General features: G+C 41.4%; 2 protein-coding genes across 3 annotated transcripts; both read right to left on the bottom strand.

Annotated features, from left to right (window-relative positions):
• Positions 1 to 4,645: 4,645 nt before the first annotated feature.
• Positions 4,646 to 8,007, bottom strand: tnip2 (TNFAIP3 interacting protein 2). Of its 2 annotated transcripts, none has more exons than XM_005746965.1 (6): positions 7,332 to 8,007; positions 6,778 to 7,080; positions 6,560 to 6,649; positions 6,113 to 6,376; positions 5,878 to 5,994; positions 4,646 to 5,751 (listed from the first exon to the last, which is right to left on the bottom strand). In XM_005746965.1, the coding sequence occupies exons 1-6, from the start codon at positions 7,650 to 7,652 to the stop codon at positions 5,455 to 5,457; spliced, it is 1,392 nt and encodes a 463-aa protein (XP_005747022.1). In that variant the 5' UTR covers positions 7,653 to 8,007; the 3' UTR covers positions 4,646 to 5,454. The 2 variants fall into 2 exon arrangements, with proteins under 2 accessions (XP_005747022.1, XP_005747023.1); XM_005746966.1 differs by having other exon boundaries at positions 4,646 to 5,748.
• Positions 8,008 to 14,020: 6,013 nt separating this feature from the next.
• On the bottom strand, positions 14,021 to 16,689 carry sfrp2 (secreted frizzled-related protein 2). The gene is made up of 3 exons (XM_005746964.1): positions 16,106 to 16,689; positions 15,827 to 15,907; positions 14,021 to 15,619 (listed from the first exon to the last, which is right to left on the bottom strand). Exons 1-3 carry the CDS (start codon positions 16,605 to 16,607, stop codon positions 15,315 to 15,317), a joined length of 888 nt encoding a protein of 295 aa, XP_005747021.1. The 5' UTR covers positions 16,608 to 16,689; the 3' UTR covers positions 14,021 to 15,314.
• Positions 16,690 to 20,295: the final 3,606 nt, after the last annotated feature.

Raw genomic sequence — 20,295 nt, 5'->3', positions numbered from 1 at the left:
ATATATATGTGTGTGTGTGTATATATGTGTATATATATATACATATATATAGAGAGAGAGAGAATAAATAGGACTTCGGCTATGCTACACCATTAGGTAGCTAAAATTCCACATGGCCCTTATACTTTTATTTAACAATAAACATTAAAGATAAAAACTGTGGGCACAGACCTTTTTTGGCTTCTGAAGTTGGGGCATGCCACACAAACTTTGAAAACCAGCTTGCTAACAAGAGGACTTTTGTCACCAGGTAGGTGGAGTTGCATTAGCAATTTAGCTACCATACTAACTGCATGAGTTATCATTATAATTATCCTTCAGCTATGAGAAGGGCTTTAATTTACTAGACATTAGAAAGAAAAGTCCACAAATTAACCCATTATTTATTACTGTTATTTAAATTTGTTTTAAAAAAGACTAACTGTAGCTTTATATTTGACACCAATGAAAACAGATACTCCTTTTTTTCTAATAAGCACACTCAACAATTAGGGACATTTCTGAAAATTTCTTACAGCTAATGTAAATTAGAAATCTCAAGATGACCATTTCCAAATCCGGAATTTGCGAATCAGTTGTACTTCTGCTAATCCAGGAATTTTACCCGTTGTTGCCCTTCTGCCCGTCTGTGGCTATGTTCAAAGTTGCAGGGTGAGTCACACCCTCATAAATGAGTTCCTTTTGGGAAATCCACAAACTTGCAGTCATAGTCAGTCTAGCAGGGCTTTGTAACTGAGTCAAGTTGATCCCAAGGTTTAGTTTCAGTTATGAGGTACATTAAACAAAAAGACAGCTGCTACCGGGCTACTTTGGACATTTACATGTAACTTAATTTCGTATGTAGAGCTGATTTGAGGCAATTACGAAATCAAGTGCATTCCCTCCGGGTGAAGGGAGCATGAAATGAGGTCATGCTGTGGCTTCTCTAGAAATAGATGAGTTAATACATAGTTTTCAGTGAACACGACTGACAGGACAAGCACACGTATTTGGGTTGTTTGGTTTTTTTTATGAAAAAGACAAATTTTTGTAAAAGAACCAACTTGGACATTAACCGTAACTAAGCCTTTACTTCTTTCAAATGGCCTCAGTGAATTTCAGGAACTGACCATGAGTTTCAGTAACATTTGTTTATTCCCATAAAGTAAACTGGGATGGATTTTCAAGCAGTGATGGTAAACACTGGTCGTACAGTACATTCAGAGGTTATATTTAGGACCAAATGGATAATGTGGAAGAGGAAGTGAGGTGCATTTGTGGTCATCACCATGACTTCTTCCTCTTAACTTTCCCATGAGCGACTGCTTCTTAAAACAAAGGAATTTCAGTACGAGCTGTTGTGAATGAGAGCAGCGGGGTAGATGCACTTCATACATAAGCAAAAAAGACTGGTTAGTGAGCACCAGCAGATATGACTCAAAAATATTTCAGTTATGAATGACTGTCTGGCTGTTTATAGCGTGGCCTTGCTCTCAGTCACCGGTGATGTAAGATCGGATCTACCACATTATGTAAATGCTGTGCAAAAGTACGCAAATGTACAGAGGGCAAAAACACCTAGAAAAATACGAAGTGCAAATGTAGGCCGTGATCTAAATATTATGAGAAAATGGTGCAGTGTGTGTTTTGATAAATGCAGAGATAAAGGCCGCTTTCGTCAACATGTTTATGCAATTAATAGAAAAATTTAAAAAAAATCCCACATGCAGGTAAAAATTACTTACTTGCTTTATGATGTCTCTTACAAAAAAATAGACTTTTGTTGTTGAAGCTGACTTGATGAATAAAGGTAAACAAAACTGTGTACGCAGATCAGTCTGACAATGACAGGGGTGAGCGTCAGTGGCTTATTAAAGGCATCAGATCCGCCTCAAAGCTTGTAATCAGAAAGCTGGGCTTTTCATTGTTAAGTGCCTGGAGCACTTTGGGATCACATACATTTCTAAGGAGGGAATCCCCTCTTCCTTACTGTCTTCACAGTCTGCCACAGTGTCGCTTTTGATGGCTGAAACCTTGGACTTCCTCACCAGGGATCAAGAAGTAGGCGCTAATACCAGTGATCTAAGCCTATAAATGTTAAATTAAAATGATTTTCCCAAGTCTACTGTGTTCCATTTCAACTAAACGTATGTGCTTTTCGGGAATTCCCTCGCGATGGCGGGAAATTCCCATTCTTTTAGGATACACAGAAGATTAAAGGTTGTAAACATCTATTCTGTATTTGCTTGGATAAGTGTCAGACTGAAGTCAGGGTGAAGTTCTCCCTCTCTGTTCAAGTAGCTGTGAAAGCTACGTCAGTCATTACATCCTTATGCTTTGAAACCTGTTTCCAACAGGAACTGGTCTACCACTGTAACCTTTCTTTTTTATTCTTTATTTCTTAGAAAAAGTTCCCAGACATTCAGGTGGGGACGTGTGACTTATTTTTTTCCACTCTCAGATTGGTGTGTAGAGCCTCGGCGTGTGTGATAATTCAGTCACTTATAGACCCTGTTGAAAATGTGTAGGTGTTTGGTGGCGGGGGAGAATCCCCAGATGGCAGCTCGTGGTCTTTTTTTGTCCTGTGTGTATTTCTACCAGTCTTCCTGTGGTTGCCTTATAGGCGAGATGCTAAAGTTACCCTTCAAAGCCAAAATTGGAACCAGTTATTCCGTGGGCTTCTAAACTGGAGTCAAGATAGTGTGTTATGTAAATGAAAATGTGTGTAAATGTGTTGGAAACTGATACAGTCACCAGTATCTCCCCCAGTTAGCTGATGAGTAAGGAAACATGTGATGCCGTCTGGTAGCTTTTCAAAACCTTGGGGACTTGGGTGCTGTACCCGCTTTGAAGCGTTAATTTGTTTACAGTAGTAGTCAGTTTCACTGCTTTTTACTTAAAGCGTTTTCCGTAACCACAATAACCTTATTTCTATTGTTGCTAGAATGTCTGCCACAAACTTCAATGCGAAGACTGAAACCAAGCCTAGCCTGGTTCTGTCTAATGATCACAAATGACCCATAAACTCCCTACAAATTAAGTCTTGGATTATTAGGTCATACATACGTTTGTGTCATATTCACTGTACTGACAGTGAATATGACCATATCAATATCTCTTGACATGCAAGAATAAAAAAAAAACAAAAAACAGAAGCAAAAATGTATTGAGATAAAAAAAAAGTTCAACTGAATTGATTGTAATTTTATTGGTATACAGGAAATATTGTGCTTTTCCTCTGTCTTTGTTACAGTGGTGGACAAGGAAAGGTCAAGTGGTCATACTAACCCTCTTAAGTCCAAGTGATCAATGACTACCCCAACCCTGACCCCGATTCTAACCCTTACCCTCCTCTTCTGTCAACTGAACACTCGATGGATGAGGCAACTCTAGCATTAGGAAATCAAAATATCAACTTTTTGCTTTTATTAACCTGTTTCCCAGAGCCTTGGCCATCGTGTAGCAGAGAAAATAATCATCCTAACTGACAGACATTTTTTTGCCTCCTCGAGAATCGAAGGTTAGGGGAGAATTAAGGTTATGACCAATAATGATGTACACCCCAATGGGTTAAATGTGGCCAGAGTTTCAAAGTAATTCCAATGAGCTAAAGCTCAGGCTTTAGACTGCTCTAAATACTCAAATTTGCTACAGTTTCTTCTACTCTTGGCTGGCAATATGACATCCTAATGTCTTAATATGATCATCCCAAGTGGACACAGATTTAGTTGACCTTTTCGTTTGTCAGGGACAGCCAATTAGAAGGGGATTAGCTTAAAGGGAGAATGGCCTTAAAAGCAATAAAGATAAAACCAGTTAACAGTGGATGAAAAGCACAACATAAATGAGTAAATAAGTTATGGTGTTAGAAAAGTCACTGACAAATGTCTGAGGTAAGACTATGGGACTTTTACTATCTTAAAAATGTCCAGTTATTGCGAGTGAGAAACAGTAGTTGAAAGTTGCACAAAACTAGCTTGCTAAAGAAGCTAAAAAAAGGGCAAACCCCGCCTGAGAGTACCGAATTGAGAAAGAAGTTGCTTCGTTGTTGAAAGTTTACGTTAAAAGACCTTAGAAAAACATGTTTTCTTTCAAAGGCTCTAATCCAGTCCTAAAATTTGCCCATGGCCTGAACAAAAAAAAACACACTGCAGCAAAGGTAGGTACGTTTTCGCTCACACAAAAGTACCGCAGCTGTTTGACTGCGTCTGTTCACTTCCTTTTTAAAAACAGGGGATGTCCAGCTTCCTGCACTTACTTCACCAAACCCATGACAAGTGATTCACCAAACAGCACAGTTGGTCCGTGTGTGTCAAACTGATACTTCACCGTGACTGAATGCACGATCTTTCAGACACTGACTGATATGCAGGCATTTGGTTTGGATGTAACTTGAGCCCTTGTATCTGCTCGCTGCTCTCAGTACCCCTGTAGTGTTTGCTTCAGCTACATAACAGCTGGGAATCTGGCTGTCACAGTACAGCGTGCCCATTCAGGCAACACTGGGAAGGGGTTTTCCACCAGGCGCACACACACATAAAAAACACACGTGACATGCTAAAAAGACATGCACACAGATTAAGAAGTGCCAGAATTTTCGTGGTTAAGCGGCTAGGATCTTGGGTGCTGTCTATCTCGAGAATTAAAAATACCACGCCATCTATAAATCACCATAAGATAACGTGTGTGGGTAAACTGTCTTTTATTACAAAAATAAGGTACTGCCGCCACAGAAACAACACATCTCCACAAATAAGCATACTGCCAGTTGAGATGCAATCTTTACACAAGTCGATCAAAATTTGATCTCCAACATTGTTTCTGGTTCAACCACGTTTTTTTGTTGTTGTTTTTTTATCCCAAACTTTTACCAAAAATATATATATTTAATGGCTTTGGTGGGGTGGGGGAAGGCAACCAAATATTGCAATAAAATGATTTGCCATTTAAACAATAAGAATAAATATGAATAGTTACATAGTTGTAAATCTGTTATTAATATATACTTTACAAAATAGAAACATGTCAAGTTCAATAGCACCACATTATCATCTAGATGCAAAATAAGAAGCTTATGCATCGTGAATCTCTTTCATCGTACGACTCCACGATTAAGTTTTAAACTAAATGTCAAAAAAAGTGCAACAGGTTTGTAATTTGACACTGAGGTATATTATATTCCATATATATTGCATCAGTAATCCTCTTCCCCACCACAATAATCTCCCGCAATGCCACAGGAGTACTCTTAGAACCTGACATCGGATAAAAACTAATATATATACACAATTGTACAGATTTGTTTCTTTATGTACAAAAAAAAGAAAAAAGGTAAGTCAGTTGTTTGATTTGTAGTCAAGCTTCTCAGAATTGGAATCTCCACTCGGGGTATTTTCTGCAGTGTAGTGCTGGTCTTCAGTGTTCAGTTACTGTCAGTAAGAAATGACTGTTATTTCCAAATCAATGTTCTTCCATCTACACTCGGGCACACTCTAAGCAGTGGTTCAGGTACTCTGCAGCTTTTGTGTCGCTGAACGTGGCGAGGCACTGCGGGCACTGCAACTCTGACATGCCTGGGTGTTCGTTCCAGGCAGAGTTTGGGGTTGCCGCCGCAGCTGCAGGTTGCTGGTGCTGCTGGTGCTGCTGCCGCCTCTCAGCAGTGGTCCTCAACAGAGGCTCTGACGTGTCCTTACTTCGCTTTGAGGAGATCCTGTGTCCTATGTGCACGTGACACAAGGGAACCACGTCTCTGCTCTCTCTGCTAGCTCCCTGCTGAAGACAGGGAGGCACGTACACTGTCAGCACAAGCTACACGTACTGGACGGTGGTAACAAGTAAAAGGAAGTCCGTGCTTCTGTCGAGGCACTCATGCACCTAAGTGCAGGGCTGTTGTCTCACCTGTTTGTGCAGCTGCTGTTTTAGCTGAGAAACCTGCTCCTTCAGGGCATCAATCTGGCCCTGCGCTCGCTCCCTGTCCGCACGCTCTGACTTAAAGTCATCAGTGTAGATAAGAACCTTAGGAAGCAAAAAAATAATAATTTATCTTTCACATTTAGTTTCATATTTAGTTATTTGACACTATAACCACGCTTAACAGAACTCAGCCAATCACCAGGCATGAAATCGCACCAACCTGTTGCTCAAGTGTCTGAATTTGCTCCTTGTCTTGTCTTCTGATGTCATCCATTTCTCTAGCAAGCCGTGCACACTCCCTCATTTTCTCCTCCAGTAAGCCGTTGAGCCTGGAAATCTCCTGATGAAGCAATCCAGTGTTGGTGGAGCCCATCGCAGGCATCAAGCCCTGCCCGGTGCTGTCCTTCAGCCTCTGACATAAACCTCTTATATAGTCCTCCCTGCTGGAGTCATACTTCTGCCACTGAGTATTCAGGCTTTGTACCTAAAATGAAATTAAAAAAACACAATGTCACACCTTCGATCATGCACCATGTTTTATATTCCACCACTGGAGTGTTAATATTGTGTGCAAAAGTAATTGAAATGTGTTTCCTTAAGGACATAATCAGATCACATGTCTATTTTTTTTTCCTGACCGATTTCAGACAACTCTAATGAGACTCACGTATGCCACACGCTGCTTTAGCTGTTGATTCTCCTCCTGAAGCTGACGGATTTGGGCATTAACACTACCCATCTCAGAGGACTCTGTCACCTGTAAAAGATTAGAAAACAGAGGTTACAACAGGACCCTGAAAAGTTGAAAACAAACAGCTGTATTATAAAGCTATTTAAAAAAGAAATTACAAAAGCAACTGGTGACTTCTAAAAGCATTTACACACCTCTGCATTCTTTTGCGTAAGGGCCACATCTTCCACTTCTCCTCCTCCCCTTTTGTCTTTCTCCAGTCTCGCCATCAGCTCCTGGCACACCTTAACAGTTGCACCGAGCTGCCTGCGTAGCTGGTCGGCCTCCTCAGCCAGGGAGGTACAGAGGACACTTCTGGTGGCCTCAGCCTGCTCCCTCTCCTGCAAGGCTACCCGTAGCCTTTGGATCTCCCGGTCCTTCTCGTGGTCCGGCTGACATCTGATGGTCTCCAGCTCCAGCTCTTTCTCCCTGAGCTGAGTGTTCAGCCTCTGGATCTCCTGAGGAACAATGATGACAGATTCATGGCATGGCAACAACAGCTTGCAACTGATATGTCAGATATGCTCTATGTTTTGTTCCCTGAACACTTCTGCAGTAGAGACTGTAAAATGAACGCGTCACAGTAGACAGCAGCTTACAGTTCAGGGTAACAAACTGATATATAAAAAAATCTATATATGGTTATAAATCACTGATTAGAGCTGTAGGGAGAAACATCGACTGTGTACAATCTTCAGCATGTTTTTACCTCAGCTTGTCGGGCTGCCTTCAAGTCCCCTTCGTTCTTCTTCTGTTTTAGTTTGCATATTTCATTGAGTAAACTCTCCACCAAAGAGTTGGACGGACTGATGAGCACAGACTCCTTATCTCCCACCGTCATGTAGAGCCTCTCGTGTCTCCCCAGCCTGGCTTTTAAGTCTGCAATAACACCGTCCTTTACAGAGATCTGTCTGTTCAGAAGGTCTATTTCCTGCCGCGTCTCATGATACAGAGTATTAAGCACGCTGTAACTCCGCATTTTGTCTCTGAGCATGTCGTTATCCGTGGTGTTTATACTGACGTTATCCATTGCGGGTTTTGTAGACTTTGACAGACGCACCAGTCTCTTAAAAATCCAGCATTTGACGCCTCTGCCTCGAGCCCCGTGTCTTTAGAAAAAGACCAACGTCGTCAATTGTCTCAAATTTGGTTCATCAGAGAATAATATCCCCCGAACCGGGGATTTCCTAGGGAACTTCCCCGCGGAGTTTTTTGAGCTTCGTCAAAAAGGAGCCATGCTTGTGTTCAAAAAGGTTCACTGTAGATATCCACAGGTAGAAAAAAACATTTTATAGCGTCTTGGCACAACTTGGTAAACAAAGAAACATATATTTTAAATGTAGCTAAAAGTTTAAGCTAGGTCTCTTAAAGGCTGGAAAAAAGAGAGACGATTGCTGCTTTCAATTACGTCGGAAAATCTACTACTCCTAGTTAGAGCGAACAAAAATTAAGTTATGTAAAAAAAAAAATGTTTACCGGTGTTTTATTAGTGCCACCATTATTATAAGGATGCATAGCTTTGGCTTAAAAGGGAGAAAAGGGAATGGCTTGCGCTTTAGTCAACTTTATTTTATACAACCCAAATGCTGCTTGCTGTTGGTTTCGACAGAAAGTATAAACTATAATATTGAAAGGAATATCAGATTATACTAAATGAAAAACGCTAATTTCCCAGCGGTAGTTTACCGGGTTTTTACACATTCAGTCCCCTAAAAGTCACATTAGGGCATTTACTCGTAGTGTCATAACAAATTCCCCATGCGCGCCACTCATTTTTGTCAGGCTTTAATTTTTCCCACAGCTTTAAATGCACCGCAATGCATTGTCATTCAAAGAATTACGCATTAAGGACCCCACCGGTGCCGTATTAATGGCTGATTTTAGGATGCAGCGGTCTATGACTGAACATTGTCATCCCGTTTTTGTGTGTGTTTGTTTGGTTTTTGTTCTGAAATTTTGGGAAGTGACACAATGTCTCTTACGGTAGCAAATCAAGAATTTACCCAAGCTGTACTGGAAGCAGCTCCAGTTCATGGTGACCTCTTGGTACTGCAAACTGGGAATACTCATGAATAAACGGATCGTGATCTTTACTTTTCTTATGCATTTTCTCTTTTTTAAGTGCTACCTAAAAAAGGGTTCATTACAAAAACGTAATTACACATGGATGACAAAGAACGCCACTGATTCCAAATTAATTCATTATACTTGTTGTTGCAGTTTGTAGCTGGCTTTATTTTTATGCAATTTTGTATAAAATACAGATGTAACACATACTGTTGAATCATGGACTGATGTGCTTTTAGCAATGAATGTGTGCTTTGGATGTATAGTCTTAATACGGGTCCCAAGAACCTAGATATTTATGTGGAGGTAATAAATAAATAAATACACCCAATAGAGTACAGTGTGTGTAATCGTTTAGCTGAAACGGTTCCAAGTTTACGTGTGTAACCTTTTTCTCAGACACTTTAAACAAAATGCACAGTAACTAGCATATATAGGTCACACTTACTACATGTGCTCCATTTAGGTTCATCGCTGGACTACAAGAAGAGTGTACTAAGCATTATCGGGTCAAAATGAAACTACTGTCTAGACAGTAGGAGTACCGAGTTAAAGACCAAGAGTGTTCATCAGTTGTATTGGCCAGTGGGGAGTCCCAGGTATTTCTGGGTCAATCACACCAAGAGACATGAGAGGTGTGAAGCTTAATGTCTTTTAATGTCACATGGCAGTCATGTGACGCTTGTTACAACAGCAAGAATTGAGGTGTAAAGTGTGTAAAAAATTGTAGGAAGGTGGGAAGAAGTGTCAGGGTGGAAACTAACTGATTCCACAAAAGATTCTGTCTATAAAAAAACCTAATGCTGACCTGAATCATTTCAGTTCTCTATGGCATTCTTTTACAGTCTCATCCTAACAACACCACCCCTTCTTATTGATGATTCACACCTTCATTCATGTGATTGGCAAGTCTCAGAACTCATGTGACAGTAAAATGTCTGGGACTTCCTGAAAGAGTCATCGGTTGACACCTTGTGAACAGGTGGCAAAACACCTTAAACACCATTCATGTTAAGTAGTACAGTAACTTGTAGAATGGAAATATATAAACTTCAGAGTTTCCGCTATGAAAAGAGGCTTTGTTAAGTACTTGTTGCAATGCCGAAACAGTAAGTCCCTGGAAAATGTAGCACCAACAGTTATAATAATCATGTAAGCGTTATGCCCCCATAACACTTACACGATAACACTTTAAAGATCAGTAGTTAAATATATCTGTGGTCTGGTGCCTCTTTCCAAGGTTAGTGCTTAAAGCTTCCTCAAGCCGGGTGCAGCACTGACAAAGATTCATTGTCGGCATGAATATTGTGGCAATTTCTCTCAACTTTTCTTTTCCAGGGTGGAATGATTGTACAGCATACATTTCAATGACGCAAAAAACACAAATTGAAAGTATACGTTTGAATTTATTTAGGATTTTCTGTAATCCACACAGATTAACAATTAGACATATAGGCTCAAATACATGCATATATGCAAATTTAAATGTCCCTTAGTAAGTTACACCTCGGTGCTTTGGGCAGCCATCAACAACTTTCTGGCATAATTCTGGCTGGATATTTGACTGCTCTTCTTGGCAGAATCCTACTTTATCCATTCAAAATCCATTTTTGATGTGTGTTTGGGACCGTAGTCCCAAACTTGGATCCAATTGTCTAAGTTTCAACCATCTAGCTCTTGATTTGAGGGAAAGATTTAGATTTGGAGATAGTCCTCCTCTTTCATTATTCCATCCACTTTGTGCAATGTACCAGTACCACTGGCAGCAAAACAGCCACAGAGCATGATGCTACCCCACCATACTTGACAGTTGGTACAGTATTCTTAGATTTGAAAGCCTCACCTTTACTCCTCCAAACCTCCTCTTATCAGTGTGCCTAAATAGCTCAATCTTTGTCTCATCTGGCCATAAAACCTTTCTCCACAAAGTATTTGGCTCATCCAAGTGGGCAGCTGCAAATTGTACTCGAACTTGAAGGTTCTGATTTTGGAGCAGGGGCTTCCACGATCCACGATGATGTAAAACTCTGTAAATGCTGGTATTCCAATAGTGTTTCCAGTTCATGGCAGGCTTGGTGGTTCCTGGGTCGTTCTTGAATATCTCAACCAATTTCCTTTCATCTAAGAGTGATGCTCTTCTTCCAGACCTTGGCAAAGTGGTGACACATAAAAATAATTTGTACTTGTGTACAACTGTTTGAACTGGTGCTCTTGGAATTTGCAGTTGGGTAGAAATGGCCCCAAGAGACCTTCCAAACTTGTATTCTCACTTCTTAGATTTTCATTGAGTTTCTTGGACTTTCCCATTTTTCTGAGTATTGGTCAATCCAATTAGTGCCAACAAATAAATCCTTTCTATGCTCTATGCTGGTAAAAAGAAACTGTCAGCGGTTATTAATCATGTATGATCACTAATGAGAAGTTAATAGGCCTTGGCCTAGTCAAGGTAAAAACACTGTGGAATCTTCAGCACCAGTTATTAAAAGATTTAAGTGAGTCCATGTATAATATTTTGCCTGTGTTTATTTTGTTGATTAAAGAAATTCAAAATCAATTCAAACTTGTGCACCCAGTTCTTTAAATGGTAAATGGCCTGCATTTGTATAGCGCTTTACTAGTCCCTAAGGACCCCAAAGCGCTTTACACACACAGGTAATGGCAAGCTACCTTGTAGCCACAGCTGCCCTGGGGCGCACTGACAGAGGCGAGGCTGCCAGACACTGGCGCCACCAGGCCCTCTGACCACCACCAGTAGGCAGACACGGGGTTAGTATCTTGCCCAAGGATATTTGGCATGCAGCCAGGAGGCAGCCTGGGATCGAACCACCGACCTTCTGATTAGTGGCTGACCTGTAGCTGAGGTGACCTGCTCTGCCACCTGAGCTACAGCCAGCGTCCATTGTACAGCATCCATTAAAGATGCACGCTGTACAATCCTTCCATCTTGAAAAAAGAAAAGTTCAACGAAATCATTAAAAAGTCGGTTTTCGTCATTGAATATGATGGTTGGCTGTTGCCTGATAACCTAAAACAGAGGTCTTCAGGTTTTGTTGGTCTTATATGGCCACTGATGGTCTTCTGCTCAGTGCAGGAAAGCTGTGTATTTGCTGTGGACTACCATAATCCACCATCATAATAAAATTATATAGTACCGTATATTTTATTTTTGTTACAGCATTCGATGAACTTCCAAGAGTGTGCTTTAACATTTATCGGTTGCTACTTAAAGATGAAGTGAGTCTTTTTCTGTTGTGACCTTTAGCGTTAGCCCACTTTTGGTAGGTCACTTGTGGCTGCTGCTCACTAGGCGAATGAAATAACTTTCTGTGGTATCGACCACGCTATTTGTGATCATGTGTGTGGGTGTGGGTCTCCATTTGTACTTGGACATTTGTGTGTTTACTTTACTTTGAGAACCCTTTTGTGGTTTAGGACCACGCTTTATGTGACAGTTTGCGTTGTGGTGGCAACAGATTCCTTTTGCCCACTGTTACATGTTGCTATGTTTGTTTGATGTGTGGTAGTAACTTGGTTTGTGGCTTTTATGTCGACCTTTTCATGGGTCTTGGGTTATTATTTTCTGTGTTCAGTATAGACCTTTGGTAACGTATCATGTGCTGGGGCTTTTCCTGTGTCGGCTCAGGAATTTGTTAGGTCACCTGTTGCTTCATTTGGTGATTGGAAAAATTTGGAAAGAACACTTATTTTCCAGTTTCCCCTTCCCTTTTAGATCTCTGAGATCAAGGGCTAGACCACACTGCTGGTCAGGAGTGGGGAATTAGGTTTCCCAAGTGGCCACGTGAGAACTGGGGACGATAAGGTGAACTTAGTTCTGCTCAATATTAGATGAACTGCCCACCCCTGATCTAGAGGGTGTTTGTCCTTTCTCTTTCTTTAATTTATGAGCCGGGACATAAGAGAAAATAGCTCCTCAAGTGAAAATATTAATCTTTTCATCATGAATGTAAGAAGCCTTTAGATTGAGTGATCAAAGATGAAAGAGAAAATCAAAAATAATGCACATTTACTAGTGTCAGTTGTTCTTTATCTGCCTTTTAAACACCGATTGATTGGAGCTTCAAGTGATTTTAAAAAATTACTAAAGGTGTTGAATAAACCTCAATGTGTTCAGAAGCAAATCTTACAATAAGACAATTAATTTTATGGATCTTATAACTTAACTTTTTTAATATTTAAATGTTAAAATACAAACTGGCATCGTTACACTTGCTGGTCACTGTATTAGGTACAGCTTGCTAGTATCTGGTTGGACCCCTTTTTGCCCCCAGAAATGCTTTAATTCTTCATGACGCGGATTCAACAAGGTGCTGGAAACATTCCTTAGAGATATCAGCCCATATTGACGTGATAGCATTGCTGCAGATTTGTCGGCTGCACACTGAGACTATGATCCGGTGACCGTGGAGACCATTTGAGTACAGTGTACAGTGTGAGATCATGACATGGTATGTGGCATAGTTATTCTGCTGGGAGCAGCCATCAAAAGATACTTAAGTAGGCTGTGGCCCAAAGTGTGCCAAGAAAATGCACACCCCCACCACCACTACACAAGCAGCAGCCTCAACCATTGTTTTCATGCTTTCATTATCTTTATGCTAAATCTGGATCCTATCAGCCGAATGTTGCAAAGGAAATTAAAACTCGTCATACCAGGCGACGTTTTTCCAGTCTTCTGTTGCCAGTTTTGGTGAGCCTGGTCAAATTGTAGTCTCAGTTTCCTGTTTTTAGTTGACAGAAGTGGTTCCCACTTCTTCTGATGCAGCCCACCACAGGTGTACATTTGATATGTTGTGCATTCAGAGATGTTCTTCTGTGTACTTTGGTTCTAACAAGTTGCTATTATTTTTGCTGGATATTTTCTCTTTTTTGGACCATTCTCTGTAAAACCCAGTGATGGCTGTTTTGGAAAACCCCAGCAGATCAGCAGCTTCTGAAATATTCACAAATGCCATGTTCAAACACGCTTAAATCACCTTTCTTCCTCATTCTGATGCTCGGTTTGAACTTCACCAGGTCATCTTGACCATGCCTATGTGCCTAAATACGCTAACGTGCTGCCACGTGATTGGCTGATGAGATATTTGCATAGAGGAGATTCTGAACAGGTGTACCTAACAAAGTGGCCGGTGAGTGCATATCCAGTGATCTATGATCAGACTTTTAACAGTGAATTCCGCTAGATGGCAGTGTTAAATCAGTATGTTTCTCTATCCTATAGCTGTGGGATCAAGATTATTTTAAAGTAGGAAAACGACCTCTCTCCTGTGCACAGCAATGGACCGGCTCATTTCAAATATTAACTTTGTATCTTTTAATTGCTGCAAACTTTACACAAGAATAAATGACAGTATTTGATATTTACACTGTAATACATCCAAAATGACTTATGTTTCAAGCACACACACACAGACACACAGTTACTTGCATTTACCAAACTACCTGCTCATCAAAACCGTCCAATCATCAATACCAAGAAGCAGTTTGCGTCACTCAGAATGAAGATGCAAAGTTGAATGTTTACATGACACATGAGTGTCTAGGAGTAAAAAAATATTTTTATCATATGGTGGTAGAAAATTATGCAGTTGCTCAAGTACAAAACGTTTACCAAGAATTATTAAAATACTGAACGGGAAGAGAATATAGCCAGCTATCTCTCATTTGAGGAAATGGTAGGAATACAAAACCACAAATATTTGCTGTATGCTTCGCGCTAGGCACCCCTGGATCACAGCTTTAATCGCTGGGCACTGTGTAAAATGAATCCGCGTTAGCATCTGAGGCAGAAGTGACTTTCTATAAGATGAGAATACATTGTTAACTTAATCCAAGCAGTACATCACCAGATCTGTTGCTGCTGATCTCAAAGCTGTCCAGGTCTGCGTGTTGTTGTTGATTTTAAATGGGGCTTTTATAGAAATGACGGCTAAAAAAACAACAATGTTAAAAGATTTAACACCTGATTTAACCTCCTGGAAAAGATGAGAAAAACGCCCTAAAAGTCTGACGAGCTCACTCTGTGAGCTTTACCAGGATGACACATCTGCCAGTGATAAGTAGAGTCAGTCATTTTCAAATCCTGGACTCAAAGCTTTGCTAGTTTTCACTCTCTCCGTGTAAGTTGTGATTGCTCTGGACCTTGGACAGCAGCTGAGTGCAATTAACTGTAACTGATGGGGCCGCAGCAAAGACCATTCGCTGGGGAAGGACGCACAGTTTGAAATTGGCAGCTAGGGGGCACCAATGTTACCGGTGCGTACAAACTGAATGGAAGTCTGTCTGGAAGTCTGATTTTCACAATAAAAACCACAGTTATAGTTTTAGAGTCAAATAAAAGATTTTTGGTTTATTCAAGCGTGTTTATCTATACTTTATACCCCATTTCAACTTCTTCTTCTTCTTTTTAAACATTATCTGTATTCAATGATAAACCAATGAGAGAAACAGTAAGCTGTGCGTCCTCTGGGGCCAGGCAAACGTCTTTGCTGCGCTCTAGAGCAGAAAAACCAGAACTGCGACCACAAAAGAAGGACTCCCTCAACAAAACTTGACCTTCAACCCTAACATGCAGGTACCCACCCCACCTCTTCCTCCCCCCTCTTCCCTAGCACTGTAACTTGCGGACGCTGCGTGAAATCCTTTTAAACTCGCGCTGTCCCTTCTGCCAGCGCTTCAGAGAGGTGATGACCAGATGGCCATCCATCTTCTGGCCCATGACGAGGTATGCGGCGTTGATGTCGTCCATCTCCTCGCAGATACACTGCAGCCCGTCCTTCAGCCACAGCGCCGTCTTCCTGAGGTCTCGCTCCGTCACGCCGTTCACCATGTAGATTGCCTTGCTCTTCGTGTCCGGCACTATTTTGGTGTCGCCGTTGATGTAGGCGATCTCCTTCACTTTGATTTTCAGAGCTTTAGTGCATGCAGAACGAAGAAAGAGAGCGAGAGATGAAGGAAATGCTCACTTATGAAAAACGTGGGAAATCCATGCAGGGGTGGAGGCCTAACTGATTCTCCTCTTCATGCTGCCCTGAGACAACTCGGCGAGCTCTCAGGGGCCCCTAAGCTATGCTGACCTTGATGTACTAATGCTCTGATGCATGGGTTGGGGAGACTTACCAAAGTCATTTTTGCAGAGGTTCTCAACAATTTCGTTGTCATTTTCATCCGTTTCCTTGCAAGCATCGCACACCCTGGGCGCTGAAACGGGAATCAAATGAGGCAAATATTAAAAAATGATTTGTGCATTTACTAAATATACGTGACTAGAACATATGAGTCGATTTAAAAAAAAATTGTAACTTTTTTTTTTTATGAAGCTGCAAATATGTGTGAATTTTGAGCCAGTGTGCCTCAAAGTGAATTTGGGATTCATGCAGAATGTTTGCGCCTGGTTACCCTCTTTGGTGGCTGGCGCAAAGCTGTCGATGCTTGCAGGCGGTATGCACAGGTCATTGTCGAGTGGGAAGCGCTCGCAGTCCAGCATCTTTGGCCACGGAAAGCCAAAGGCGGACATCACGGGCGCGCAGCCGCGCTTGACGTTTTCACAGAGAGACCTGCACGGCTGTATGGGCTCGTCCAAATCGTCCAGACAGACCGGAGCGAAAAGAGAGCAGAGGAACTTTCTCGTGTCCGGGTGACACTGTTTCTGGACCAGCGGGATCCAAGACGACGCTTGCTGCAGTACTTCGTTCATGGTTTCGTGTCCGAGCAGGTTCGGGAGGCGCATCTCCGTGTACTCTATATCGTGGCAAAGCAGGAGATTTGCAGGGATTGCCTTGCAGTTGTTCTTCTTGTAGAATAGTTCATGCTGGCCGAAGTTATACAGTCCGTGGATTGCTTGCAGGCAGGGCATTGTTATCACCCACAGCACCGCCACGGTCGGAGTCAAAGCTCTCATGCTGTCTGGTGTATGTGAAAGTTTCAGGCTTTGGACGGAGCTTCTGTCAGTGGCAGGCTTCTACTGTGACAGGAGGTTTTCTTCCCGGCATGTCTGGGAGGAGTCTGTATAATATGCGCAAAGACCTCTTCTTCATTCGGCACATTTTTCCTCCTATCAGGTGAACCATGTGGACAAATTTGTCTTCTCGGTCAAAGATCCCCCCCCGCGAAATTCTTACTCCTTTGGGGCGTAGAGGCATTTTTGATTTCTAATTATGGCTCGTAGTATTTTATCACCAGTCGCTTTCTTGACAGCTTCCCTCCCCCGAGTTAATCTCTGGCTCTCCGTGGAAATTAAAACAAATGCGTCTGACAGGTTCCCCTCATTACGCCCAAATCAACAGACATTCATCCTGAGTGATCCCCCGTTTTCTTTTCTTTTTCTTTGCAAATAGTTTAGAAATGTCAGTAGGGGCATTTAGCTCAGTTCACTGGAGCGTTAATTTTCCATCATTAGGAGTGGTGAAATCCTCCGGGCAGGTCTGCAGGTTCCATACCACATGGTGAAATATTGTTTGCCCTGGTGTGAGAAGCAGACCTGCACAAAGCACACCCAGGGGTGAAACCAAATCTGCCTCCTCCGGCACTGCAGCTCTGGCTCATGTCCACTCGCAGACCCCCATGAGCTACAGTCACGTCTGCAGAGAGCAGCGTGGTTATTCTCAGGCCTGAACTTCCTCTTCACATTCACTTGAATGGAGCTGAAATGAATTAGGACTTTGGCCTTTGGATCAGTTCAGCAAAATCACAGAAACATATTTTCCTCCTTAGGCTACTCCCTGGTGGAGATATGCACATGCTTTTGGCTTTTACTTACCCAAATCCAGATATCTGTTGTGAGATGCCTGCTGCCTGAGAGCCCTGCAGCAACGTGGCTTTTGTTTCCAGTGGCGAAGACCTGAGGAGCATTAATTAAGTGCCACACACTGATTCCTGTATTGTCAGTGCTCCTTTCTATTCCTTCGATCATTCCAAAAGGTTATGAGTCACTTGTTCTAAGTAATAGTCAAAAAGGTATTTGAACTGAAAACAGTTGTAGTTTATTTGCTCTGAATTAAACATGTCATTAAAGTTTATGGGTCCACGTGTGCCAGTTTTGAAAGGGCTCGGTTTGCTGTTTTTCTTTCCATAAGAAAACAAGACAGAATATATAAATGATTTGGTGAACCTGGCACATCTAAAGAGTATCTTAAGAACAGTTTTGCACACTTACATGAAGTGTTAAACCGTTTACCTCCTGCAGATACAGCCGCAGTTATTTCCAAGAATCGTTAGAGGACAGCAGCAGTGGTAGCGAGTTCATGTCCCAATGGTGTGTTTCCTGTATTTGAAATAAAATAATTTTCTTTATAATAATTATAGAAAAAAATAGAACAGGGTTGCAATGTTGCATGCCCTCAAAATTAAAGGTGAAATCTAAGGATTTATGTTTTTCTTATTTGGAATAAATCTCCTCCCAAGCCACACTGAAATTCCTCCACTAGTAAGTGTTGCTTAGTAGCTTATGTCACAAAGTGCCATAGACGTCCACTGTTGTCCAGAACTAAGAAAAAACTTTGCGATGCGTCCAGCAGATAACTGAAGCATTCATTCAAAAGTGGAGAGAAGCATCAGCATGATAGTTCCACTGGGGTGATGAACTTCTCATTATCCATTTGAATTTTCAGCATCATGTCATTTGCTTCTTAGGAAACAGCTGTTTCACTATGCTGGTTAATTTCTTTTTTTACATCTTGATTTATGCTTTTGATTAAAAGTAAGTCAAACATTTTCTGCAATTTCAACACTCTTTTTTTAAAACAATGAAACAAAACCTTTGCAGTGGCACATGTTACATATTGCCTCCGTGGCCCAATGACAGCTGCAGCTGCGCAGTGCTGTGGGGGTTGAGGATTACACTTTCACCAGTTTAATAGCACTATGATGGATACATTTAACATTCACCCAGTGCCTGTTTGTTCTCATGCAATTCACCTATTCTTCATAGACAATATCCCACTTAGAGTAAGTGACCTAAATGCTATGTAATTTTTGTAATTTGGTTGAACTAACAAAGCAGGGAGACTTTTGACTTTGAAATTGAACACGATTATTAGCATAAATTCCAGAGACTTGTTTCGTAACCTGTTTCAGATTCTTCTCTTTTTAATTTTCTCTTATCACCAGCAAATTCAATTCAATTCCAGTTTATGTATATATCAAATCGCAACAAGAGTCACCTCAAGGCGCTTTATATTGTAAGGTAAAGACTACAATAATGCAGTAATAATACAGCCCCGCCATGCACAGACACCCCCTTCAGCAAGCACTTTGCAAAAGTGGGAAGGAAAAACTCCCTTTTAACAGGAAGTGACCTATGGAAACACATTAACTTAAAGCCCAAGTGTGATAAGTATGGGTTTGCCCTGTGCTGATAGTAAATTTCAGTTGCAGACGTTAGTAAATCAGTTTGTGCACTTGATTTAAAATTTCTCCTCCCTTTTTTTGCACCTTGGGAAAGGAACTCCCAGAAACACATATGCATCAGGGTCAGTTGTAGTTCCCAGCTCTTATACACACTCTTGTCACTGCGCTCTCTTTGTAAGTATTGACAGTACTTTTTTTTCACCAAAGTGCAGTTTGCGATGGCGCAACGCGTTACTAAATCTACCCCCAGGGCCACTAAACAAGATCAGATTTAAGCAGGCCTCATATGCAAACCGTTATGGGAGATATGCTGCAGAATCGCATATGTAAAATATGTGGGCGAACAGACAGAGGAGTGCATCGTCAGGGCTTCATCTCAGCTTTGGAAATTACAAGAACCAAAGTCTTAAATCAAAGATTAACCAGATCCAAAGGGTGGGGGATGGCCTGGATCAAGTCTAACAGTGTTTAAGGGTTTATCTCTCCAAACACAAAGCCTCTATTACAAATGCACTTTCACAGACATTTAAGTTTGGGGGCTCAGCGGAGACGTGAGCTGAGCGTTACCCCAGCAGGTTCTCATTACAACTCTGTGTAAAATCGAGAAGCAGCTCGTCATCCCATCTTTAGCTCAGTAACCTCGCCCCCATGCTTTGACTGTTTTTACTTAACGATGCTCCTCTCATTTCTTTCATTCTTTTTCTTTCATAAAGACTCAAACTACTGACAGATATGATCACAGACTGGGGCAAAGCTCAAAACAAAGTTGGACCCTAGGGGCAAATGTTTCGAGACATCAATTTATTGACTGTTTATAAGACTCGTCTTAGTGTGAGGAGCATCAGCAACCTATGATGCAAACGCAGGCCTGCTGTTTTTCATTTGGTATGTTTTGTTTTACCATTTCCACGCAGACAGGCTCATACAGCTTCATACATTAGCTTTCAGTAAATGAAAGGACAGGTCTGTTAATCATTTATATATTTTTGATTGTCAACAAATCTCATTAAAAAGCCATAAACAAAAACAAATTGATCCAAGAATGAAATTTGCAGCCAAAGGCAAATCAAGTTTCCTTCACTGTGTCACTGACATCCATTACTGTCAGTCTGAAACAGGAAACACATGAATGAGGCACAGCGCTGCACCAGGTGACATGTTTTTCATTATAATGAACAGTGGCTCCATGGTGTAAGTCTCCCCCACATATCCAGCTATAGTCAATGCTCACTGATACACCA

Source organism: Pundamilia nyererei, unplaced genomic scaffold, assembly GCF_000239375.1.
Source record: "Pundamilia nyererei isolate P.nyererei 1_Seehausen unplaced genomic scaffold, PunNye1.0 scaffold00186, whole genome shotgun sequence".
Taxonomy (NCBI): domain Eukaryota; kingdom Metazoa; phylum Chordata; class Actinopteri; order Cichliformes; family Cichlidae; genus Pundamilia; species Pundamilia nyererei.
The sequence above is the reverse complement of the archived record's forward strand: the minus strand, read 5'-3'. Positions and strand labels throughout refer to the sequence as shown.

What these genes read in the sequence shown, in the direction of transcription:
- sfrp2 (XM_005746964.1), bottom strand. Translation starts at nt 16,607, where the DNA reads ATGAGAGCTTTGACTCCGACCGTGGCGGTGCTGTGGGTGATAACAATG. An exon ending in TGCGCCAGCCACCAAAGAGG is followed by an intron (nt 15,908 to 16,105) that starts GTAACCAGGCGC and finishes TTCCCGTTTCAG; the next exon opens with CGCCCAGGGTGTGCGATGCT. An exon ending in CCTCTGCAAAAATGACTTTG is followed by an intron (nt 15,620 to 15,826) that starts GTAAGTCTCCCC and finishes CATGCACTAAAG; the next exon opens with CTCTGAAAATCAAAGTGAAG.
- tnip2 (XM_005746965.1), bottom strand. Translation starts at nt 7,652, where the DNA reads ATGGATAACGTCAGTATAAACACCACGGATAACGACATGCTCAGAGAC. An exon ending in AGGCAGCCCGACAAGCTGAG is followed by an intron (nt 7,081 to 7,331) that starts GTAAAAACATGC and finishes ATTGTTCCTCAG; the next exon opens with GAGATCCAGAGGCTGAACAC. An exon ending in AACAGCAGCTGCACAAACAG is followed by an intron (nt 5,752 to 5,877) that starts GTGAGACAACAG and finishes CCCTGTCTTCAG; the next exon opens with CAGGGAGCTAGCAGAGAGAG.